The sequence below is a fragment of the Oncorhynchus clarkii genome, chromosome 31 (genome assembly GCF_045791955.1).
Source record: "Oncorhynchus clarkii lewisi isolate Uvic-CL-2024 chromosome 31, UVic_Ocla_1.0, whole genome shotgun sequence".
Classification (NCBI taxonomy): Eukaryota; Metazoa; Chordata; class Actinopteri; order Salmoniformes; family Salmonidae; genus Oncorhynchus; species Oncorhynchus clarkii.
Genome location: NC_092177.1, coordinates 38,764,483 through 38,791,201, shown reverse-complemented (window position 1 = coordinate 38,791,201; position 26,719 = coordinate 38,764,483). Strand labels below are relative to the sequence as shown.

General features: G+C 42.8%; 1 protein-coding gene across 1 annotated transcript in view; it reads left to right on the top strand.

The window, feature by feature from the left end:
- LOC139391249 (follistatin-related protein 5-like) overlaps positions 1 to 26,719 on the top strand; it is a 162,510-nt gene that overhangs the window by 122,185 nt on the left and 13,606 nt on the right. The window contains exons 8-13 of the mRNA XM_071138901.1: positions 7,361 to 7,481; positions 12,019 to 12,180; positions 13,298 to 13,432; positions 20,669 to 20,695; positions 21,041 to 21,159; positions 24,083 to 24,232. Coding sequence (XP_070995002.1) covers positions 7,361 to 7,481; positions 12,019 to 12,180; positions 13,298 to 13,432; positions 20,669 to 20,695; positions 21,041 to 21,159; positions 24,083 to 24,232 — 714 coding nt within the window. The remainder of the gene's footprint in view (positions 1 to 7,360; positions 7,482 to 12,018; positions 12,181 to 13,297; positions 13,433 to 20,668; positions 20,696 to 21,040; positions 21,160 to 24,082; positions 24,233 to 26,719) is intronic.

Here is a 26,719-nt window from a genome sequence, read left to right as displayed (position 1 = left end):
CACACACACACACACACACACGCTTTCTTTGACCTGGACAAATCAAAAGGTTGACCTAGAGGTTTTGAACAACATTTTGGGTTTGACAGTTATTCAGTCTGCTTAGAGGGATAGCAAAGGGGTTCAACTCCAATGGGGAAGCACCTATTTTTACTTCCCGCTGAGCGTGTCATCGTCTCTGACATTGTCTGTGTGCTGAATCTGCCGGTAGTCCCCGACAACCACCATGTCGCTTTCATCCTTCTTCAAAGGCAGGACACTTAGAGACTTGAGGTTCAGTGAGTCACCAGGCAACACTGCCCACTCTCTACGTTCTCCCCCTTCAGGGTTGGCCAAGCTATAGCTGACTCGACCATGCGTAATTGAGTCAACACTGTCGCATTAAAGGCGGTCCAGCGAAGCCGCTAATGTAACATTAAATGTTGATGACCTTTTAAACTGTGTGAGGAATTGCACAGCTGCCGCCAATCATCACCGAGCACCATCATCCCTGGGATCCGATTTCTGTCCCAACTGTTTCCAAGCGCTTCAGCTTCTTATGATCCTCCATTTACATGAAGAATCTTCTTCTTTCTTGGCCCCGTCCATCGCCGACTCTCCAAGGTGCTTGATGACTAGCATGTGAATGCAGGCGCACTGACACCCCCCCCCCCCCCCCCTAGTCCCCTCTATAATAAATGATTAATCATTTTGTACGGCAAAATGACATGGGAATGCATCAAAACAAGTCTATGCCAAGTTGGATTAAAGTGAGTGAGCTAGATGTAACTCTTGGGTAAAGTAACGGCCTTGTCAGGTCAAGTTAGGTCGACTTCGATGTCATTCGGCTCGGTGTATGGTAGATATTTTCTAAGACTGTTTTATTTATTTTACTCGCTCCATGTGGGCAGCATCGGGCAACCGCTGAAGACATCCAATGGAGTTCAGAGGCTTTGCAACCTGAAGGGGGGTCTTTGTTTCTTCCTCTTCACATAGAATAACTTATTTCCCTGTTGAATGGAAGGAGACCCCTTTTATTGTTAGCATCGACATACAGTTAGTTGATATCAACTGTTATTGTACTAACTGGTTCCTCATACGATGTGCTGTGGTGTAGTAGAAAACCAACCTCACACGGCGTTGCAGTGTTACGGACTGGAACAGCTCGAATTGGACACTACACTGTACTGTATGTACACGATTTAAATTCAGTCACGGGCTAATGAAGTCAAGTTGTGATACCTTCGCTCTGTTCTGTTAGCGTCAGTTTCCGTGCCATTCAGGTTAACTGTATTCTGCCCACCGCTTCCCTCAGTGTGAGCGCAACTTTGATCCCGGTGTCTGTCAGCTTTGGATTTATTTTCCTGTAGTCGTCTTAACAAGGTTGTCCCCGACCTTGGGCAGATGATTACCGCAGATGGCCTATTGTTATGAACAGCCCACCAGCCATGAGAACAACAAAAGACTCAAGAGATTGTCGTTTAGTCTAGTTAGTTAGTCAGTCAGACAGTCATTTCTTTCTAAACATAAAAGTGTCTGTACCAAGTGTTTTATCACTAACTAGACTAAGCGAAATATCAAGCAAAAACCCAAAACCGGTTTACCCTAGATTATTTATTGCCCTTAGTCTTGTGGCTAATTGCCAACCGAGTTGTTCATAGCAAAGTGAGTGGATTTATACACACCTGGTGTTCACGAACCCCCTCTGTGAAGGCCAATTATCCAATTTCACCAAAGTTTCGGTATAATTGTGCCTTTTAATATGCCAAGGCCTGAACTGCCAACACTATTTGAAGTTGTACTTCGGTAAATGGATTTCTAGGATTTACACTGTCTCATTTAACAGACCACTTCCCTTTAAGAATGGGTGTTATTTAAAAAATAAATAAATCTGTCAACAGCCCGACTCAGTGAATCCCACATTAATCCTAATGGTGTGCTCTTATTATGGAGTTCAATAGAGCCGGTTTCCATTATGACAAAGCAGCTTACTCTAATCCCATGAATACGACAGTTGCTGGGCATTGCATCATCATCCTCAGCTGTTGGCTGGTATTAGGATGCTCCAGACAGGAGAGGGCCGAAGCATGATGAAGACTGCAAGGATGAGTGCTCTGCTTGGGAAAGTATCTACATTGAGTCTTGTGTCTAGACTGCCTACTCTGCACGTTCGACGTAGAAGCTTAAGGAATTTATGTGGAATTGTAATAGAGGAGAGAGGAGACAGTATGTCTCGGTGCTGTACTTATCTTGAGAGTCTTGGTTCGCCCTGATCAAGGGTTTATGCGTATTGTGGTTTATCTCCCAATGTTCAAGGGCCTATTGTACTGAGTGGGGTAAAGCAGCTAGGATTTTAATCTATATAGCCATACTTTACACTGCATGTACAGTACTAGTCAAAAGTTTGGACACGCCTACTCATTCAAGGGATTTTCTTTATTTTTACTATTTTATACAATGTAGAATAATAGGGAAGACATCAAAACTATAAAATAACACATATGGAATCATGTAGTAACCAAAAAAGTATTAAACAAATCCAAATATATGTTATATTTGAGATTCTTCAAAGTAGCCACCCTTTTTCTTGATGACAGCTTTGCACACTCTTGGCATTCTCTCAACCAGTTCATGAGGTAGTCATCTGGAATGCATTTCCATTAACGGGTGTGCCTTGTTAAAAGTTAATTTGTGGAATTTCTTTCCTTCTTAATGTGTTTTAGCCAATCAGTTGTGTTATGACAAAGTAGGGTTGGTAAACAGGAGACAGCCCTATTTGGTACAGGAAAGGAAGACCCAGAGTTACCTCTGCTGCAGAGGATAAGTTCATTAGAGTTACCAGCCTCAGATATTAACTGCACCTCAGATTGTAAAACAGACATATCTCAACATTAACTGTTCAGAGGAGACTGCTTGGATCAGGCCTTCATGGTCAAATTGCTGCAAATGACACCAATAATAAGAAGAGACTTGCTTGGGCCAAAAAAACACAATCAATGGACATTAGACCGGTGGAAGTCTGTCCTTTGGTCTGATGAGTCCAAATTTTAGATTTTAGATTCCAACCGCTGTGTCTTTGTGAGACACAAAGTAGGTGAATTAATTATTATTATTATGGAGGAGGTGTGATGGTGTGGCTGTGCATTGCTGGTGACACTGTCTGTGATTTATTTAGAATTCAAGGCACACGTAACCATCATGGCTACCACAGCATTCTGCAGCGATATGCCATCCCATCTGGTTTGGGCTTAGTGGGACTATCATTTATTTTTCAACAGGACAATGACCCAAAACACACATTCAGGCTGTTTAAGGGCTATTTGACCAAGAATGAGAGTGATAGAGTGCTGCATCAGATGACCTGGCCTCCACAATCACCTGACATCAAACCAATTGAGATGGTTTGGGATGAGAGTGGAGGAAAAGCAGCCAACAAGTGCTCAGCATATGTAGGAACTCCTTCAAGACTGTTGGAAAAGCATTCCAGGTGACTACCTCATGATGCTGGCTGAGAGAATGCCAAGAGTGTGCAAAGCTGTCATCAAGTGTGGCTACTTTGAAGAATTTAAAATATATTTTGATCTGTTTAACACTTTTTTGGTTACTACGTGATTCCATATGTGTTATTTCATAGTTTTGATGTCTTCAATATTATTCTACAATGTAGAAAATAGTAAAAAAAAGTAGGTGTGTCCAAACTTTTGACTGGTACTGTACATGTTGAGCTATAAGACTGCTCTATTCGCTATAAATACTCCAATTCATATCGTAGTAAACACAAAATGCATGAAATAAATTAAGCTGTATGATGAGTAGTGTAACATGGTGGAAAGCGTGCCAACTTCTGATAGTTGCCATTGTCTGCTTTATATGTTGTGTCATGTCTTCCTTCAAAGTTAACCTTTACTCAAGTCTTCCTTTTAACTAACATCTAAATGTTTCATTTGTGTTCTTTCTCCCCAGCAGATCCCAACACAGGTAGGTTTTATCGGAACTGATGTCATCCACAACAAAAAAGCCCACAAAGCTAATGAATTCCCTGTCATGGATACATCCGACCTTGACATCATATTGAAGAAGTCGGCTTATACACCTGGCCTCACATGTCCTGCCCTTTATTACGGTCACATCTCCCGCCCTGTATTAGATGCCAATGAGACAGTTCCTTGGTGTTCTTTAAGAGGTCAGCTGGTCATACAAAGGGTTGCTGGCAGCCATTTTTTTCCTATCAGGATTGCCTGTAAATCTCCTTCCTTTTCCTCTTTTTGCTCCTCTGTCTCACCGTCTCACCTTCCCTCAGCTATGTCTGAGGGGTGGAGGGGGAAGGAGGGGTGGAGGAAGGGTGCGGGGTCGATCGCCTCCAGTGCCTCTAGTCCCACCCCTCTGAGTTTCATTTCTCCCCCCATTCATTTTTCATTTAGAAGGGTGACACAATATGCTTTCCGCAGAGGGGCCAAAACGTGCCATCAATTCCCTTCACACAGCGACGGTATGATGATCCGGCACAGCCCGAGTCTCACAATCTCATACCTGATCGCTGTTTATTTGGTCATAGAGGTTGTACCTGCCACACATGGTGGCCCATGCCTATGCTTTATAGCTGTCTTGCAGGTCTATGTAAGGGACGACATGTACTGACTCTGAAACCGAAACAATGCCATCAGACATGATTGGAATTCTAATTGAATTATGACAAGAAACACAGATTTGCTATCTTTCTTCAGGTCTCTCTGGGTTCCCAGCAAGGAAAGCTGCTTAATCAAATTAGAATGAATACATTTTTATCAACTAACTGAAGTAAGAAATACTCCCATAAAAAATATCAAATTACTGTGAAAGTACAAATGTTGATAGGTATTAAATGAGGAAGTGAATTTAAGTTATTTCCAGATGGATTCATTAGCTTTGGGGCTTATTTCAATGTACTGTAACAGCAGTATTCCTTTTTAATTACATTTTTGAAAAAAATCCTCTTATTCAGCATCTAAACTCAGCAAAAGAAGAAACGTCCTCTCACTGTCAACTGCGTTTATTTTCAGCAAAATTAATGTGTAAATATTTGTATGAACACAAGATTCAAAAACTGAGATATAAACTGAAAAAAACCACAGCCATGTGACTAACAGAAATGGAATAATGTGTGCATCTCCTCCTCATGGACTGCACCAGATTTGCCAGTTCTTGCTGTGAGATGTTACCACTCTCTTCCACCAAGGCACCTGCAAGTTCCCAGACATTTCTGAGGGGAAGGGCCCTAGCCCTCACCCCTGATCCAACAGGTCCCAGACGTGCTCAATGGGACTGAGATCCAGGCTTATCGCTGGCCATGGCAGAACACTGACATCCCTGTCTTGCAGGAAATCACGCACAGAACGAACAGTATGGCTGGTGGCATTGTCAAGCTGGAGGGTCATGTCAGGATGAGCCTGCAGGAAGGGTACCACATGAGAGAGGAGGATGTCTTCCCTGTAACGCACAGCGTTGAGATTGCCTGCAATGAAAACAAGCTCAGTCCAATGATGCTGTGACACAACGCCCCAGACCATGACGGACCCTCCACCTCCAAATCGATCCCGCTACAGAGTACAGGCCTCATTGTAACGCTCATTCCTTCGGCGATGAACGTGAATCCGACAATCACCCCTAGTGAGACAAAACCGCGACTTGTCAGTGAAGAGGACTTTTTGCAAGTCCTGTCTGATCCAGCGACGGTGGGTTTGTGCACGTAGGTGACATGGTGTCGGGGATGTCTGGTGAGGACCTGCCTTACAACAGGCCTACAAGCCCTCAGTCCAGCCTCTCTCAGCCTATTGTGGACAGTCTGAGCACTGATGGAGGGATTGTGCATTCCTGGTGTAACTCGGGCAGTTGTTGTTGCCATTGTGTACCTGTCCCGCAGGTGTGATGTTCGGATGTACCGATCCTGTGCAGGTGTTGTTACACGTAGTCTGCCACTGCGAGGACAATCAGCTGTCCATCGGGTCTCCCTGTTGCGCTGTCTTAGGCGTCTCACAGTCCGGACATTGCAATTTATTGCCCTGGCCACATCTGCAGTCCTCAGGCCTCCTCATGCCTCATGCCTATGCCTAAGGCATGTTCACGCAGATGAGCAGGGACCCTGGGCATCTTTCTTTTGGTGTTTTTTCAGAGTCAGTAGAAAGGCCTCTTTAGTGTCCTAGGTTTTCATAACTATGACCTTAATTGCCTACCGTCTGTAAGCTGTTAGTATCTTAACGACCGTTCCACAGGTGCATGTTCATGAATTGTTTATGGTTCATTGAACAAGCATGGGAAACAGTGTTTAAAACCCTTTATAATGGAGATCTGTGGAGTTATTTAGATTTTTAGGAATTATCTTTGAAAGACAGGGTCATGAAAAAGGGACGTTTCTTTTTTTTTGCTGAGTTTATTTATTTTCACCACCAGCTTGATCATGACACAGCAAACATTACATTTGTTTCAGTTGTTTACCATGACCTTGGTAGCCTCACAGATTGGCTTGTCATTGGAAATTGCGCAGTGAAACTTGTATTTTGTGTTGCATTCATGTAAAAAAAATTATAATAATTTACATCCTCTCATTTTGCTCTTTTCAGTGATTACTCATAATGGCGTTTTCAATTGATTATGCTCAACATGACGAACATCAGTTCACATTGACTTGTTATTCGTACTTTCTTGTTTTCCTTATTTTTCCTTATATGTGTGTTGTTATCGTTAGATAGGAACTTAAGCATTTCGGTGCACCTGCAATCTGCAAGTCTGTGTACGGGACCAATAAACATTGATTTGATTTGGATTTGATTACCATAACATTACAGACAGACTTACTTCAACCTACCTTGGTTTTAAAACTAGCCCAACTATAGGTGAATTTCAGCCCCAAAACAAAAGACAAAGCAGTTTTTCATAGTTGCTTCCTGGACATGTTTTTGATAAGATGCAGTGCAGGTTTCTCTTTTCGTAAAAGATAATACATAGAAATGTTCAAGTGTAACTTTACTCCTATCACATGTCGTTATGGACCCAGTATTGGGTATTATGGTGGCAGGCATACAAAAAACAATAATTGGAAGATTATGGATGAACAACTGCTTGTCTTTGATGGAAATGTATGTCACAGTGTGCTTTTATTGATCATGTCCTCCTTCTCCCCAGTTTTCCTTTGCTGCTTTCCAAAAGTTCCAATAACATCAATTCTCTCTGCTGCAAGCCCCACAGCCATATTTGCCTGAGCACATTTTGCACATTCTCTAAACATTTTCATTTTCAGATCTGAATATCATTCATACTGAGGTGAATTCGATTTTGAACCCCATTCGTTTTTTTGTTGTTGTTGTCCCACACAGCCATTGTGACGTCCCTCTTTCTTCTTCTGCAGGATTTCGGGGATGACGGCTCATTGTACATCACCAAGGTGACCACCACCCATACAGGGAACTACACCTGCCATGCTGACGGGTACGAGCAGCTCTCGCAGACGCACACGCTCCAGGTGAACGGTAAGCCGCCGCCTCTGCTCGGCGGGAACAGAATGGTACACTCTCGCACTTCCTTCCGCAGCTGTGTCACAGCCAAATGCCTATCCACGCCAAATGCTGTTAAATCACACCTGAGAGTGCGCCTGGATACTTTGACACGCCACCATTGAGACAGAGATGTGTGAGGTGAAATTAAATGCTTACGGGGCTGTCAAGTTTTCTTTTTTTCTCTTCTAAATACGCAGAAAGGAAACTGGGAATGCGACATGAGGTTGTTGAGAGTGTTGTTTTGGATCTATAATTCTATCAGAGTGATCAAACTGCTTTCCTTTCTTTCAGGATTATCACTCAGTCAGATTTAACGAATCAAATAGCCCTTAGTTGTGTGAAAATGCTTTCAAGTGTTAGATTTGTAATTGGAATGGGGGCCATGTCTTGTCGATGCCATTTTCATGTTAGAGACATGAGTTGAGGCACGCAGGAAAAGATGGTACTGCTGTCTTAAAACACTCACGGCTGCCGAATTTCTGACAGAAGGACAATCGTTTGAAACAGACAGTTTCCATTAACGATGACCTTAAAGCACACACAGTATCACTCACAGTGTAGTTAATGATCATGTATCGCTTTAATTGGTTGAAAAACAAATTGGCTGGCCTGGGTAAATGCAGTCTGGCAAATTATTTTGGAAATGGATGGGGCGAAAAAGTTCATCTTTGTGCTAACAGCCATCAGGGTTCACTGATGGCCTTTCGCTCAAATTATGCGTCAAAACATTGAAAAAACTCACATCAGAATTGTCAGGGGATAACATTCGCCTTTCTCTGGAACTACAGTTCAGGGTTCGGTCTAAAAATACCACCTTTTGATTACCACTGCAGTTTATTATATAGAAATGCACAAGGGCATAAGTATATGACGTGTGAAAACTGGAAGAAATGCATTTAATTATGGACAAATGCTTATGTATTTTATTTGACCTTTATTTAACTAGGCAAGTCAGTTAAGAACAAATTCTTATTTGTATGATGCATAGCTGCTTGAGTAATGGAAAACAACTGATTACAGCCAGATGACTCAGCAAAATCTCCTCTCTACAGGCTTTCCATATGTTATTACATGCTTATTACATTGATTACTATCACAGGGTTTTTAGACAAGTTAATCAGCACTGAGCAATTGCGATGACAATTTGTGAAAAAAGCCACATTGAGCATTATTCTTGTTCATGTTCTAACTTGGTGTATGTGTACGTATTCACGTAAATTGTATCCCTCGACTTGGTGAAGTTGTCTTTCACAGTCTTGGTCCTCATTGGCTGTAGGGATGTGGAGCATCCGTGTATGGTTCCCTCTCTCTGATGTTTGGAAACCTCCATGGGTGGCCCAGAGCTAGCTGCGAGAACAGGCAGGAAGAAAGACTAATCACTACGCAGAGAAAAAGTGTTTTCCGTGGTGGGCGGCCAGAACACTCCGACAGCCCCTATAATGGGGCTTGCCTTGGTCGTGATGCTTGAGATGAAACACAGAGGGCAGGGGACTCACAGGGGCTACGAGTCAATTTGGTGAAAAGTTGAAAGTCTGAAACCACCCTTGAGTGTGCTGGCAAGGCTGTCCCCTGAAGGGCTATGTGTGTGGGGGGAGGGTGTGTGTGTGCCTGTTTGTATGCGTGCATGCCTGTGTGTATGCGTGTATGTCCGTGTGCATGCATGCATGCATGTGAGTCTATGTGTGTATTAATGTGTGTGTGTTTTTTGTGTGTGTGTGTGTGTGTTTGTGTGTGTGTGTGTGACACACACACTTCCTTTGCCACCAGTGCTGAAGGGAGACTTGCTGTGTGATTGACGGCAGGCTGGGGAGTTTTATGATGGAGCTGTCAACCCTGCTGTGTCCTATACTCGTATCACTATGTCTCTTGTCACTCCTAGGAAGACATCAGGCTACAACACGTCTCCAATTCTGTCTGAATTTAGTTTTGAGTGTGAAAACCGCTATGACTATATTTAACTTTGTGTCTGTCCGGAGCTAAAGGAAATGGTGATTCGAACATGAACAAGAAGTGTTTTTACAAATGCATGCACAGCGGAGGATTTAGGCATTTTGGGAGGGAGGGAGGAAGCACCAAGCCACTCACATGAAAATTAGAAGTGTTTAGAGAAATATATCATTTTTTTGTTCTAGGTTAATAAGACCTTGATTAACTTATATAGAATGTGTGCTGACTGTAGTATATCAATTGGAAGTGGAACGGTGGAGTCTAAAGGCCGTCACTATGTAAAGACGGCATGACCTCCAAAATGGTCTCCTAATCAAATCAGATCTAACGTTATTTGTCGCGTGCGCCGAATACAACAGGTGTAGACTTTACCGTGAAATGCTTACTTACAAGACCTTAACCAACAGTGCAGTTCAAGAAGAAGAACATATTTACCAAGTAGGCTAAAATAAACAAAAAAGTAATAATAAAAAGTAACACAATAAGAATAACAATAACGAGACCCATGACAAATCTTTTCAGTCTCCTGAGGGTTGGAAAATCGTTTTTGTCGCGCCCTCTTCATGACTGTCTTGGCATGTTTGGACCATGAGAGTTCGTTGGGGATGTGGACACCAAGGAACTTGAAACTCTCGACCCGCTCCACTACAGCCCCGTCGATGTTAATGGGCGCCTGTTCGGCCCCGCCTTTTCCTGAAATGGTATCAATGTAACCGGTGGGAATCCGCAACATTAAACCATCGTTTTTATGACGCTTGACATAAAGAGTCAAACAACATTTTAAACTATGCATTTAATGGATTTTAGTGGTGTTATTTCTGTCAGCTGGCTTCCTTTATCTTACACCTGCTATGGCTCGTTCCGGTTGGTATGTTTGGCATTGCTGGGTGGCATACCTTCAAGCTGAGGCATGTTGTAGGCAGCAGGTTCTAGGAACCAGAATGTTACTGGGAGCAGATGGCCATGGCACCAAATCACTCTCCAGTCTCACACTCACCTGGCTGACCAAAGGCTTCCTCTCCCTAGTCAAGCCCACAGGAAATAGTCTCTGTAGCCAGTGGCATTTCCTCTTCTCTCTCCTATGCCAGCCTACCAGGGTAGCAAGGTAGAAATATTCTCTGAAGCCTTGATGTCACTGCTCTTTATAAGTGTATTTGAATCCTTAAGAGTCTATTGATGCGCCTGTACGTCAATCTAAGTAACATAATAAGAACATCCCAATCAAAATACGGTCCGTTTAGGCATCCTCCTATGGCGGCCTTCCACATCTGCGGTGGAAGGTGGTCAAGCTACAGCGGTGTTTGTCAGACCATGAGACAATCCCACAAAAATGTCTTGTCACGAAAACGTCTGTAACGTCCGAACGGTTTGGTCCACAAACAGCCTCTGTATGATTATATATATTTTTTTTACTGTGTTGAATATTATTATTTCACTTTTTGATACCTAAAGGTGTCCTACAATTCTAAATCAAATCGCAAAATGATCCGTGGTATGACCATCTTAAAACAAATCCATATGTTAGCTTAAGCTTTTAGAGGTTAAATGGTATTACTGGCATTGTTTTTACCTCTATTTTAAAGTGGGTAAATAGGCCATAGATTTGGACCACATTTGCTGTGAATCAAATGTCAATGACAGGATAGCATGTCGGAGTGGTCTAATGTTCCCAATTGACCTCTATCAGGTCATTACTCTTAAATTCAACAGGGAAAGTGAAGTACAGAGAAACATACGGTCACGAGCTGCCATATGGCCTTTGTTTATAAGGATTCCTCCACATAAAATTACAACAATTTTGGAGGTGCACTTAATGAGTCAATAGTGCATTGACACACATTGATTAACTTAAACCTTGTAACTCATTTTTCAACAATGAAAATCATTTTTCAACACTCTTTGACCTTTGTCATAATACTATCTGCCTTAGAATGTGCTATCCATTCTAAGGATTATTCAAATATATTAGTTCGATTTTGTACCACAAAATATGCTAACCAGTTATAGGGGTCCTGCATAAGAACTATGTCACACTTTCATAAGCAATGCATAAAAATGACTCTTGTCAAAACTGCAGGTTGACCTGTGGAATTCTGTGTCTATTGCTTATAAATGCCTGAACATTGCTTATAGCTCCTATATCGAACACATCTTAAGTAAAGTTGTTAGATAAAAAGTTGTGCCTCTTCCTGCAGCTCCTTTCCCCCTCATCCCCGTGCCTGACAAAAGATTGCCCAAAATCAATGGTCGCCCAACAAAATCAATGGCCAGCCCCACCGAGGTTCCCTCCCTTATTTATCAAGCTAATTTGTTTGGGTATTGCGGATCTCGCCGAGCACACCAATGTTTCTAATGGCATTCAGCATATGCTGGAAATGCACTTGATCCTATTGATAGTATGTTAATGCAGAGGTGAGAAGTTAAATGGACTTGGCAGACACCCTGAAAGAAAACTTCTTATCCAATAAGGCTGCCTCATTCCTCAAAAGCCCCGTCATTTTCCAAAAAGTGTGTGTGTGGCCTACATTCATCTTTTCTCCTCTTCCTTCTTCCCACAATGCAGTTCCTCCCGTCATCCGCGTCTACCCAGAGAGCCAGGCACGGGAGCCAGGGGTGACGGCCAGTCTCCGGTGCCATGCTGAGGGTATCCCCAACCCACAACTGGCATGGCTGAAGAATGGCATGGACATCGCTACCAAGCTGTCCAAACAGCTCACCCTGCAAGGTGGGTTACATCTAGTCGCAGGTGGGGAAGAGGGTTAGAAATTGGATCAAGCAACGCTGGCATACATCTGGGTCATGTTCAGTAGGGTATACCGAATCAAAATGTTTTGCAACCCAAGTGGAAAATATGTGTTCTTATTGGAGAAGTTAAGCTAGTACCTCCCAGTTTCACTCCATTTCAAAATGTTTTATTCTAGTGTCAAAATTGACTACAAAGTGGAAATTGGGTAATTTTGGTTATAAAGTCAGTCTCGTCCAAAACGGAGTTTGGAACACAAGGGGTATATGAAGGTTGTGTTTTGATTTGACAATGTCCATTTTTCCACTAACATGGGGTGAACAGCTGCGGTGATTGCGCTCTATCCAATAGCATAGACAGTGAGACAGGCCTGCCCAGCAGCTCCGACTTTGTTTACATAAGACGTCACGCACTTTCTTACTTGAGAATTACTGCACCAAACACCCTAGTTACATGTAAAATTGCACAACTAAAAGATCCTCAGCAAAAACGTCAACATTTATTGCACATTTCTTGAGTTACCTTAGATTCATTCTGGTAATTTTAAGGAAGTGAAACAGGCTTCCGCGTCTACGGTGTCTCATGGGGGACAAACATGGAATCGGTCAGGAAACACTCCTCCAAGACTGAAATGTAATTTTTGTTTCCGAAAAGAAAAACAGAAAAACACATGTGCCAATCGGCGTGTTCAGTGGCTCTTCTTAGTGCTGTTGGTGTGACACCAAAATCATTCCCCAGATGGGCAGACACCCTACCATTAGCGACAACTAGATCAACACAGTACACAATGACAACCCACTACATGGCGCAACTTTGCAAGGTCTCCCATTTTGACTTTTTCCAATCCTGTTAAGACCCCTCACTCTCCCGTCTCCTATCCTGTTAGTCTCAGTTATGTAATGGGGTGACTTTGATCAAAATTGGCAAACATACTCTTAAGTATCACTGGCAACACACAAATTGTATTTTATCTGCATGTGGCCACACTTACTGACAGTGTCTGTGTGCGTGTGTGTGTATACGTGCGCCCGTCTGTCTGTGTGCGTGTGTGTCTGTGCGCGTCTGTCTGTGTGCTCATGTTTTCTTTTGTGTCGACCAGCTAACGGAAGCGAGGTGCACATCAGCAACGTCCACTTCGAGGACACAGGGGCGTACACCTGTATCGCCAAAAACGATGCCGGGGTGGACGAGGACATCTCCTCCCTGTTTGTGGAGGATTCGGCGCGCAAGACCCGTATGTATAAGTAATGATGTCTCCTTTGCGTGTGTGTATCCTTCCCTGGAGATAATGGAGACGCGCGGCTCAAAACATTCAATAATTCATCCAGTCACTTGTTAATAGTTTATAACAAATTGAATAATAGAACTTCAGCTAGAGAAATGATAGATGGCTACACACAATATTATTGTCTCCTATCTAGTGGTTTGGTGGTTTGGCTATGGAAGCTAATGGTTGTCATTAGTAACAGGGTACCTATGGTAATGTCTGTGTTGTTTATTTTTTTATCTTAGATTCTTATTTAATTGAGAGAGATTTGCACTGATGGTCCCGTCATCAAAAGGCGTGTAAAATTAATTCAGCTTTTTGAGGAAATGTTTGGGTGGACCTAAGGGACAAAGTAGAATTGTGATACAAGTACGTGTTCAGAACAGACACAGTCCTATTCATCATGAAACTTTCCAAAATGTAAAATAAAGAAAAAAAAGAGATCAATCCCTGATTAGCGAACCACGTTGTCACTAATCCTCTTCTCTCCTAATAAGGAAGGCCAGACTCTAGTGGATTACGACACCCAGTGTCATCATTGAAAGGGAGAAATGATGGCACTGGGTGGCATTTTATCTCCATGGCAATTTCCTAACGTCCACAAGGGGCACCGCGAGTGTCTATTACCATTTAGTAGGCGTGTTGGCAGTGGGGTTGAAGATGGGCTTAAACCGCGAGCTACGGCTCAGAGGATTGCGGGTTCAATCCCGGTGCTTGGCACTCTTTTTGTATTTTTTGTTTTCCTGCTTTAACCCTATCCCAAACCTTAACTACTCAGAATGAATAACTGAACTTAGGTTTCAGTTTCACTTTTGCACAGTTTGACTGGCAGCTAAAATAGGGCCAAAAATATTCTGTAATTAAAACGGTATGCACACTCTTTAATCTATAGACGGCTCCACATGCCATAATTAAAACGGTCAGCCATGCCACATCTCTGTTGCTGCAGTTACGGGGAGGGATGGTGTTTTATTTGGAGCTTGTGTTGTAGTAACAGCACGTAAAAAGCAAACAGAGCAACTCTAACTCTCAAGTCACTCACATGTCCCCTTCGATGATGCATTAGGTTTAGCTGCTGTCCCAGCGACAGTGACACACTCCACGTGCCGTCACACATCACAGGATCACTCAGAAGTCAGTCAGTTGCCTCCTTTGAAGATTTGAAGCCACCGAGTATGATGAAACTGCTCAGGGGTTTGACACACGCACTGGTGACCATTTTGGATCATCCCCAACCCAGAGAGCATACTTACTCTTGGGTCAGAATTCAGTCAGTCTCCTTCTTTGAAGCTTTGAATTCACGGTGTATGATGAAACTGCTCAGGAGGTCTGCACACTTGCGACCATTTTGGATCCACAGCCCATAGTCAACATCAAAGAGATAGCAGCGTGGATGTTGAAATAGTCCACCACTACATTATAACCACCCAGCGGCACCCCAATGCATGTTTGACCTCGTCTGGTCTCCCCTTATTACCCCTGTGGACTGTCTACTTATCCAGGAGCTCAGCTTGCTCTGCTAGACCGCAATGCAGACTGCCTCTGGTTGCCTCTCTAGCCCTGAGGCTATGTTAGTGCTTTTAGTCAGTAAGCTGAAGCGCCGCTGTGCACGACTGATGCATCCCACCACTCTCTCTCTTCTGCATGAGAGAGAGAGAGAGAGATAGAGAGAGATGTCAACAACTGCAAGGTGATACACAGTCACAATAGACAGTTGAGCACATTTTATGTTTTGTACAAAATAATGTATTATACCCTAATTAACCTAAATTCACTGTATTACAGCCATCACTGGAAAGTGATGTAGCCTTACAGTAGGGTATGGAACATCACTTTGTTTATGATGTACTGTAGCCTACTTTCTTATATCCGTATATTAACATAGACTTGTGAAAGACACTTGTGATCAGCTGATGCATGTGATATATGGTCCATGTGAACTGCCCTTCATATAACCAGTGTAACTTGTGTCCCTGGGCTGGCTAGCTTTAACCTTAGCCAAGCTATTCATAGACATCTCTTGTCTCCCTCTTCCCTCCCGCCCTCCCTTCCTCACCTCCCTCCATCCCTCCCTCCAATTGGATAGCTGTCTGCTGTGCCTCGGTGGCTGTCGATCCCTCAATGACCTCCCATCTTTACTGGGAGCGGTACAACCTCAACCCCTTTGGCAGTTGGAGCCGTGTGTGCACTTTCAACTCAATGCTGTCGACCATCGTTTGCTAGAGCTCCTTCATATCGCCCTTTATGTTTTCAGGTAGATGTGATGTCACACCACATGTTATATTTGAATTTCTCCTGTCCACTATTGTCACGGTGTGAGTTTTCACTCATGCAAATGGCTCAGTAGGCTGCATGGTTCATACATCAGGTATCTAGTACAAAATAAACACAAGTATCTTGGCTGCCTTATTCAACACGGTGTTGATAGATTGCTGAAGTAGTTATAGTAACACCAGTGTGAGAAACGTGATACTCTGAGCGAAGAATGAACCCCACTCAGTGGATTCACCTTGAGCTCGTTCAAGGTCAGAAACCTGCTTTTCGCCTCCGCGAGAGTCAGACGTTTTTATTGAAGCTGTTGGTGCAATTCATCACCGTCAAAAAAAGCGTGCAGACAATATTCAGAGTGCTCCTTTAAGAGTCAACGCCAGGGGTTGTGGGTTCGATTCCCACGGGTGACCACTACAGAAAAAGTTATGAAATTGTAGGCAATCACTACTGGATAAGAGTGTCTGCTAAATGACAAAAAAAATATTAAAATCATCTGACAAGAACTGGTGCTAAACTGGCATGAATATCTGCCCTGCATTTAAAAATGGCCGCCAATTATTTCTGGAGCGTGTGCCTTGGTCAAAACATAGAGAGGGACATGTGCCTACAGCCTAAGCATTGTGAGTACTGTGTGTGTGTCAACATGAGTGTGTGTGTATCAATCTCTCGCTCAACGTCCCTAAAGACAAAGGAGCTGATCCTGGACTACAGGAAACAAAAGGTCGAAAACGCCCCCATTCACATCAAAGGGGTTGTAGTGGAGTGGGTCTAGAGCTTCAAGTTCGTTGGTGTCCACATCACTGAGGACCGATCATGATCCAAACACACCTTTTCCCCCTCAGGAGGCTGAAAATATTTGGCATGGGCCCTCAGATCCTCATTAAACAGCTGCACCATCTTGACTGGCTGCATCACTGCTTGATATGGCAACTGCTTGGCATCCGACGGCAAGGCGCTACAGAGCGTAGTGCGTACGGCCCAGTACATCACTGGGGCCAAGCTCCCTGCCATCCATGACTTCTATACCAGGCGGTGTCAGAGGAAGGCCCTAAAAATGTACTCCAGCCAAGTCATAGACTGTTCTTTCTGCTACCACACGGCAAGCGGTACCGGAGCGCCAGGTTTGGGACCAAAAGGCTCCTGAACAGCTTCTACCCCCAATCCATAAGACTCCTGAACAGTTAATTAAATGTCTACCCGGACTATTTGCATTGACCCCCTTTTTTTTTGCATTGACTCTCTTGCACTGGCTCTATGCAAACTCACTGTACTCTACCCACACACTCACACTTACTACACTGACACTCCAACACACACACACACACACACACACACACACACACACACACACACACACACACACACACACACACACACACACACACACACACACCCCACACACACACACACTCAGACTACATATGCTCACACACACAAAACACACACACACATGCATATTGACGCCACACACAAACACACACACACACATTTTAAAAATGTTTTAACTCTGCATTGTTGGGAAAGGGATCGTAAGTAAATATTTCACGGTAAAGTCTACACCCGTTGTATTCGGCGCACGTGACAAATACATGATTTTGATTCGGGGTGTTTAGGTGTGTGTGTGTGTGTGTGTCAACGTGTGTGTGTGTGTGCGGGCATGTTTGTGTGTGTGTGTCAATCGATGCCCATCACATTCGATCACATCATGCTTTCACACTGTGTTGGCCACGGTTCACAGTCCCTATGCAGAAACCTAAGCTGTGTGGCCAGCAACAGCAGTGTCATGGCCTGTCTGTCTGGCTGTGGGTCTGCAGGGGCTCCGTTGTGAAGCGTTTGTAAGGCCTATGTATGCCACCCTTGAGCATGTGTCAAGCATGTACTGTATGGTGCGTTAGGGTGTGCAGGCTTTTGTTGCAGCCAAGCACTATCACACAAAATTCAACAAATCCTTGAGCTCTTAGTTGAATCAGGCCTTGTCGGGTATTGTGAATGGGAGAGCGACAGGCTTTTGTTACGGCCCAACACTACCTTGACAATTTCAACAAATCATCAAGCCCTTGAATCAGTTGAATCAGCTTCATAGGACATTGCCAATGACTTGCGGTGTATTGTAATGCCAGTGTGTGACATTATGATGACTCGGGGAAGGCTGTCGGAGACCTGCACTTTTCTCCCTGACGTAAATATACATTAAATGATTAAAAAAGTATAGTGAGGCTATAATTCTAAAAGTAAAGTTTCCATCACTGGGAGTCTTAACAGCTTGCTGTCGGGAAAGTACTTATTTGAAACCATCTAAAACATTTATCCTGCTTTTTCTCCTGACGAGGTAAAATCACATGGGTAGCTCCACACTTCTGTCTCACCAATTACTTGCGCTTTTGAATTTTTCAAGGATTTTCCCCTCCCAGGATTAAATCGTTGGCTATTTTTTTCTTTTAAAAGATGATATACTATCCCCCCAGTAGTCAGTTCTCTCCACAGACTTCCACCTCCAATTATAGAATAGTCTTACACCTTTGAAGAATTCCATTTCGGCATTACCCGGTATAGTATGGCTGGGTTGTTTCTCAATCCAGCTAAAGTTATCCTTCCAATAATGAAGCGTCCTTATATCGGCAGGATTAAGCTTTTAAACACAACTGCAGCAAAATAAAAACCTGGTTGAACATTAATCCCTTTACAGCGTTTCATGGCATTGGAACAGGAAGAATTGAAGTTGATGTACACTTAAGTCGATGGTGATACAGCATAGTTGTTGGTGGGCAAATATTGTCAACATTCCATTTTGTTTGTGTGTGTGTGTCTCTGAACTGATTTGTCATCTTTGCCTGGACGATCACATTCTCTAAGCTCTTTGTGTGGCATTTTATTAACTCGTATTTCAATCTTTCCATAACCTTCTATCTATCCATCCATAACTGATGTATCATGGTCAGACCGTGAAACAGGAATGTTAATGAATCCAATTGAAATCTGTGTCGTCATCATGTCAATAAAGCCAGGCAGTATTTGGACAAAGGTATTTATAACCAGCTATAATTAAAACATATCCTCTGTCTCAATTTTACTATGCTGCCAGGTCAATTTGCATAACAACTGACACACACAGCAGACACAACGTGCCAATGTTGCCAGGCGACTCAATCCCAAACACAGGCTGATAAATCCAATGAATCACAGTGGGAGAAGAATAAAGAGAGGAAGACACCCAGGGTGATTGTGTTGCGAAGCGTATTTTCATTTGCATCTGCCGACCTAGCTAAGTTGGGGATGCCTGGCATCACCTGTTAATTCAGTCAGTAAGTCTGCTAGCTGCGATGTCAGGATGTTCCAATCCACAGGCACTGTGCCCAAATTTTGCAGCTGTGTGCCCTTGTAAGCAGAGAAAGTTTGTGTTGTAACCTTGCTGGTGGGAAGGTGTCGTTATGTGGGGAATGTGGAGTCCCGGCATAGTGAACCCCGCCGCAGCTGAAAGTGGCGCCTAGCTGTTTTATAATATGGATGACGAATATGATTTATGTGCCCCTTGTATGTTTTAGAACGAGCGCAATCTTTCTGCCCTGTGATGAATAGCATCATATTAATGCGTTATTGGAAAAGACTTGGGCGCCAAGACCTCATCTCATAGCCTTCCGCCTTCCTCCATTTTCCCCAGCAGTACCAATTTGGCGCTTTTTTGAACACCACCAGAAACTGGAACAACTCAGTGTTCCCCTGCCCCTCCCCTTTTTCTTTCCACGCTCGTCTTTAATCTACAGCAGTTCTCTGTGTAACTTGAACTCAGTTCTTTTAAATGAGACCAAAAATGTATGCACGAGCGCAAGGGAGTGGGACTTGACACAGCACTTTTGAAAGATGAGGCTAACAGGTCTGTTTTGCCACGACCAAAGCAATGGCACAATTGCTTTGGCAGCTATTTGTATTGATCTTTCTCTACTCTCTCCACACACCAGAAGAGAGGGCGAGAGAATGAGCAGCATCAAAAGAGGGAAAGATTAGAATTGGAGCTGAATTGGGGCCCACGATTGGTTTGCCAACAGCCAGGAAAATGGAAGATGGAATGGAAACAGGGGGTTGTGGGATGGATGAACGATAGGAGAAGGTTGTCGTGCTTATACGGTGGGAAAATCAGGATATTCAAAACAAAATGGGGCTGTTATTTGCATTTTGCTCCTGAATAGCAAATTGAACATTTTCCTGTGAAAGGCCGATCTCAATCAGTACGCAGGCTCTGAGTGTTCATCGATTTTTGTGGCGAAATGAGCACGTCTTTTTAAGAGGCATATCATTCTCAACTCAAAAGGCTCTGAGGGCTTTGCAGGGTTGTAATTCCAGGTCATGCATTACATTTGCTTGGTTGGTATGCAGCTCAAGTTTCCAATTTCATGTAATTAGTTGTCTCAAAGTGAATTTCATGACAATTACGGCATTTTTAGTTAGGAAAAACATGTAGCCTCTTTAATGACCTATGGAACTCATCTACGCTGGAGATATGTGTAGACTTTTAATGATAACTCTAGTAATAACTAATACATAAAACATATACTAATTGACAGATAATTACCAGAGGCGTACCTTTATTTTATTCAATATCTTTCATTGCATGTGGTACATGCTTTGGCGGTATAAAACACAGAGGGCTTTTTAGGTGGGCTAACAACAAAACAGGAACAAACAAATGCTTTTTGCTTGTATGTATTTACAATATACCATCTGGATTGTGTCTCACCCTGAAGTGTTTGGTATTCAATTATTCTAAAACAGAGGGTTTGTATTGATTGGTTGTTGCAATAAGTATCAAAGAGACGGTTTTCTTCAAACAGACATTTTGTTTAGTCTAAATCGGTATGTGAATTCGTACAAAGGGATAACCATTAATTCCACACTAATGCACTCTCTTTGTCTTTCTTTTCTTGTCATCCCATTCAGTGGCAAACATTCTGTGGAGAGAGGAAGGTACGTTGGTATTTTAAACCATTTGTTGACTCTCATGTTATACAGTAGATTACTATAACATGTTATAAAGCAGATCAAATGATTTTGATTGACACAATTTCAATTGACATGTCAAGCTGTCAATCCTCATATAGACACCGTTTGTTTGTATAATGTCCGTTTCTAACGAACATCTAATAACTGGGTCCGTTTTCAGTTATATTGAAGTAGCTAATTTCCTACCTACTCAACTGTTACATTTTAACGGTGCTGTACATCGTGCTCCATGCCATTTAACATAGTAGTTTGTTGTTAACCTTGTAATAAAACCTGTCTGACTTGTAACAAGGTTGCATTTCTCGCCAGGTCTTGGAATTGCCAATATGTTCTATGTGTTTTATGAGGATGGTATCAAAGTCATCCAGCCAGTGGCATGTGAGATCCAGAGACACATAAAGCCCAGTGAGAAACTACTGGGACTTCAGGTGAGACGTCTTCCACAAGAGAAACACGTCCAGTGTATGTATCATTGTAGGGCTACTGCTAGCAGATTAGCTGTTAGCTAATTAGCATTATTAGCTTGAGGACCAACCACCTAGAAGTACGATTCCTTCAGGTGAAATGCCTTTTAACAGAAACCCTTCCTCTTCGTGTATCACTGTGCTCGGTATAGAGGGCTAGCCTAACAAAATAGCTTTAGCTAGCTGTTAGCTAAACAGTGTTCACATAATTAGCTTAGGACCGACCACCTGCTTCGGTATTATCAAAACACTTTGATAATTATTTGTGTATTTCACATTTGATCTTGCAAACCTGTCACAATCTTTTATTCAATGAAATGGTTGCGTCTCATAACAAATGGGGAGTTGATTGTCTCTCTTGTCGTCACTACTGTTTCTCATATATTTGATTAAGTGAAAAGATCATGCACTTCTGGAGGGTTTGTCAACTCCCAAAAGTCTCTCTCGCAAGTCAGGCTCCTCGTTGAATTGACGTTTTGACGTCGAAATGGTTCTCACTCTCTGCTGCGTCTTCCATTTTGAACCGGCGTATTATTCAAAGCCGGTCGCTGATAGATGCCCCTCAGATTTACACATGTACTCAAATGGGTGCATTCCTCCTTTCTACCTTTCACCAAAGAGCCTTTGTTTATTGGACAGCTGTTATGTGCGAAGGCGAGCCATGAATGCACAACGATCAGGCCCCAAGCTCCTCGGAGAGACGACATCTGTATTAGGATATCAATAACGGGGAACTCTATGGTAGCAGCACAAGCTCTGTCTACAAAGAAATTTGTGTGAGTATGTGTGTGGCGTGTCTGTGTGGGTACTACTGGACAGAGAGGATGACTTTCAGAGGGAGGCGAAGATAGACTACTGTTGACTTGCCAGTGTATCAAGCCCATTCTGGAAATGGCGCTCACATCTCACATTCTTGATTGATCATTCATGGTAATGACCCAATAATTAATTATTCTTAAGCGTTATATGGGAGTCTTACTGTGATACACATGCCAGCTGAAGAAGCGATGCTGTTCGAAATTCAGTGGCTAGGCAGATACATTTCCTGAGGCAGGAAGCAAGGGGGGCTAAAGAACAGGGATGTTTAGGTTAAAGGATTGTGTTTGTTGTGTCCAAGGCTAAGAACTAGTCTTGCTCATACCACAAAATCAAATATGATCTTGGTATGTTACAGAGCCCAAATTGTCCTCACCCGACAACCTTTCCAGCATGTTTTCTATACTTCTAAAGCTTTCCATTTGATCCAAGGGCAATGTTGGTAGAAAATAACACAAGTTTTTCTTCTGCCTACCTGACTAGGGTTTCGCACATGCTCAGTTGCGACTTACTGCAGTGTTGTCTACAGGAGGGTAGAGGTAGAGTCTCTGAGGTATTCAGTCTCCAGATGGCTTCTGCTTTGATAAAGTGGCAGAAATTAAAAAATATGATTACAACCCAGAGTTTTAATAGTTTCCTTTACAAACACGTCCATGAAAATGGAACTTTGTTTATCTCGTTGACTGCCAATTCTGGGATTTAAAGTAAAAGGTCTAACAGCTACAGTTGCCATGTGATGACACAAACATGAGCACCCACATGAACAGAAGCCTTGAATTACGTGTAGTATTGGCATGATACATTGGCAAATCAACAGTAGATTATCTTCGCCTCCCTCTGAAAGTCATCCTCTCTGTCCAGTAGTACCCACACACAAACCAACAGCCACAGACACGCCACACACACAATCCGCCATTCACAGTCTCCACTGGATGTCAGAGTTAAGGTTTCACACCTCTTCCCCGAGATTATGGGGCCTGCGGCGGTGTGGCGATGTGTGACTTCTACCCCCCTTCTGTGACAGTAGGACGCGAGTGAGTTCATCCTCCTAAGGCCATGGCACAAACCAGGCCATGAGGCCTCAAACAAATCTTCCCTTAGTTCAAGAACAGAGAACAGATGCTGGGCTGAGCCAGGCTCACAGGCCACGGGAGGGGACAGGGAGTGAAGAAAGGGACATAGCAGGGGATAGAAGGACAGAGCATACTATGGTATAAATACTATAGTATTCACTGTAGTGTTTTTGCAGACTTTATTGGAGTATTCACTGTAGTATTTTTGAGCACTATTGTAGTATTTACTATAGTATACTGTACTATACTGTAGTTTTTATAGTTTATAATAGTATAAATACTGTAGTAAAATAAAAGTGTAGTATATACTTAAGTAAGTAAGTATACTGTAGTATTTACTGTAGTGTTTTTGATGACTGTACTTTTTTTGTGGACTGTAGTATAATATAGTATTTACTATTGTATTTTTGCAGATATTACTGTAGTATTATTATCTTGTATATAGAAGTAGAGGCTTTCTCCTTCAGGAAACCTACTGGAGAAATATTAAAAGACCATTTACTATAGTATTGTAGAGTATACTACAAAATGCTATAGTAAGTACATGATTGAGCGATACTACAGTGTGTAGTATAGTATTCTACAGTATACTACAGTTGACTGTAGAATTCTATAGTAAGTATTGTAGTATTCTATAGGGAAGTAGTATTTTTTTCATGTGGGCAGGATGCCAACATTAGCCAGGTTGAGGGCTGTGGATATAGGGTTTCAGAGTGTAGGACCGTGGTGGATTGCACACGGGCAATAGGGAGATTGTGTGTGTGTGTGTGTGTGTGTGTGTGTGTGTGTGTGTGTGTGTGTGTGTGTGTGTGTGTGTGTGTGTTCTCATGTTGCTGTTGGGATAAGAGAGACTTGGACTTGGAGTTAGCTGATAAGGGAATGACTCGAAGACAACAAAGGGGAAGAAAGGAGATAAAGATAATTTGTTTTTTAATGTGTCATTTTGATAAATGTTGCACAATACATGTATTAACTGTGTGTGTGTGTTTTATTTTCAGGCTGAGGTTTGCCCCAAGTCAGTAGGAGAGGTCAAGCAGAAGTGTGTGTGGTCATCAGCAGTTAACGTGAAGGACAAGTTTATTTATGTCACACAGCCAACCTTGGCCAGAGTGCTTGTGGTCGACATCACGTCTCAGAAGGTTGTCCAGGTAATTTCGGCCACGAAAATTGGATAATCAAGATCAGCTTCCCCTTTGGACAGGTCCTGCTGTGGAGTGTTATGAGTACCGGTATGCAGTAAACACAATAACGAACCATACATACGGCATCCATTAGGAAGACTCTTAGTTGTCATACGAAACAACACATGTCCAGTAATAGGCTACAGTACACAGCAATGGGTGTAATGTTGTATTGTTTAAAATAAATAGCTATTCTGCCTTTTTCATATCTGCACTCATTCTCTTTCACTCTGAGTTAATATTGTATTTCTCCAAGCCTCGACTTGGAAGGACCTGGAATATTTGTTTCACATTTTCAATGATATTTTTGATCTGCACTTTTTTGAATCTGGAACAATTCATAAAGCAAATGTTGTTTTTCCGAACATCATTGAACAAATTACGAACTTGATGAGTCTTTGAGGCTTACACTATTCACTACAGCTGACAATCATTTAGCACTCTAGCTATTCTGGTCAAGGGATGGACACAGACTTTTTCACAAACCCTCAGTTGAGTCAGACTTAATTTCGATACAAATGCACCGAACTTTAGCAACTCAATTATTTTCTGTGATATAGATTTGGATTGTGTTGTTTCCAATGTCTTTTCCATCAACCGACCTCTGCAAGGTCTTTGTATGGCTTCTTAAAAATAATTTACATCCTAAAAAAAAAACAGTGAAGGCTGTTCCCGTTGCTCAGATAGATACAGGTGATTGTGTTACGTACTTCACCTCCTTTTACAGCCAGTATATAAGCTTATCAGTGGTGTAGTGGAGGGTAAACACACATAACCGTTGTTTACGCGCTTTTTATTTACACACAAAATTCCTTGAAAACGTAGAGAGAGTTACTTTATTCACCGCGAACGGCGATCAGTGTTTACCCACCTATTCTTTTTTTTTAATTTTTTTTTTACCAATGTTGACCATGACATCGCAAAAAAGAATGTCGGCCTGACATCATTGCAGTTTTGCCTGCTGGGAATGGTTAACCCCATGATGAACCAAAAGGCTCCAACGTTCTTACAGTAGGAGAGTACCTTGAGCAGAGCAGGATGTGTATGTGCTGGGTTAAAAAGGTTTGTGCGTCTCGGAGTAAAAGGACTCCGCATGGGGGCCAGAAGGCGCCCAATTTCTGCTGCTGAAGGCTCCCTAGGGTCAAACCGGTAGTCAGGTTGTTGCGCTAGCGACCATCACAGGCTCATTATTGGGTCACCTGGAGGCCTGGCTTAATTACTTTAGATGAGCTAACGCTAATTAGCCACCTGATCCTCGCTCAGCTCTACCAAGGAAAGGAAAAAGGGGGTGGGGGGTGGGGGGGTAATTTGGGTGTCTCAGTTTATTTACTCATCTTCTCTTTTCGCTTTCAAAATTGAGTTGTACTTTATATTGACTGTCCTGCCACTGTATTGTATGGATCATCCATCAACTTTACAATTTTGTATTTAAATAGAACATCGGCGTACTGGATTGATTCTGTCTAATTCATAGCATATCCACTGTCACAGACACAGATTAGGTACATGTGAATATGGATGGAATAATACTGTCAAGTCCTCGAGAGGCGGAAGTTGCCGGAGAAGAACAACAACAATGTCCACACCTATTCCATCTGATTACTACATGCTCAGAGATGAGTTATGACTCAACACATCTCTCATATCTCCTTGTACGATAAATCCCCTCGAGTTGTTTACTCTCACAGTAATACCATGCACTTTAACATGAAGCAGCCAGGTAAAATGCTCCATTAAGATTTTTACGGGGAGAAAAAAAACACTACTTCACCTTCCTTCAGCTTGTTTTGGTGTCTGCTCTAATTTCCCAGAAAGAAAGAAAATAATTGCTTTTTTGTGCCAAGCTAGGTGTAAAAAGCTGTGTTGTTGTGTTGTTTTTCTCACTGTGTGTTTTCTACTGTCAATCCGCACCCGAGTGGACATAATGCATGAGTGCCACACACATGACTCATCCGTCGGAGCCGGCTGGAACACATCGTAGCCAGGTGTCAAGGAATGGATACGGATTGAAAGCAATTACTTCGGTGTTGTCGAGCAATTGCCCTGTCACCACTCGATTTGAGAAGCCGCTCCACGTCCAAACACCTCATACATAAAAAAGGTCGAGCCTCCCCTTTGTCTCGTTCAAAAGGGAAAACTTGACTCTTCCTGTCAAATCCAATGCATTAGCGAACGGGGAAAGTTGTGATATGCACCCCGCCGAGCGTCAAAGGGTATATCTGTCTAAGAACCGTGTTGAATGGTCCTGATTTGCCCTTTAAGTGCAGACCTGTCTTCAAATAGTTGTGCTTGCCTCAAGCTGCGCTTGATTGCGCTTGCCTAATGTGATGGAACCAATGGAAAAGTCCCAAAAGTGCAAACCCTGTCCACCTGGCACTCCAGGAAGGCTAAGGCAAATGATCGGACTGGGTAAGTAGAGTGTGCTATTTAAGGTTTGTTTTTGTGTGTGTGCTC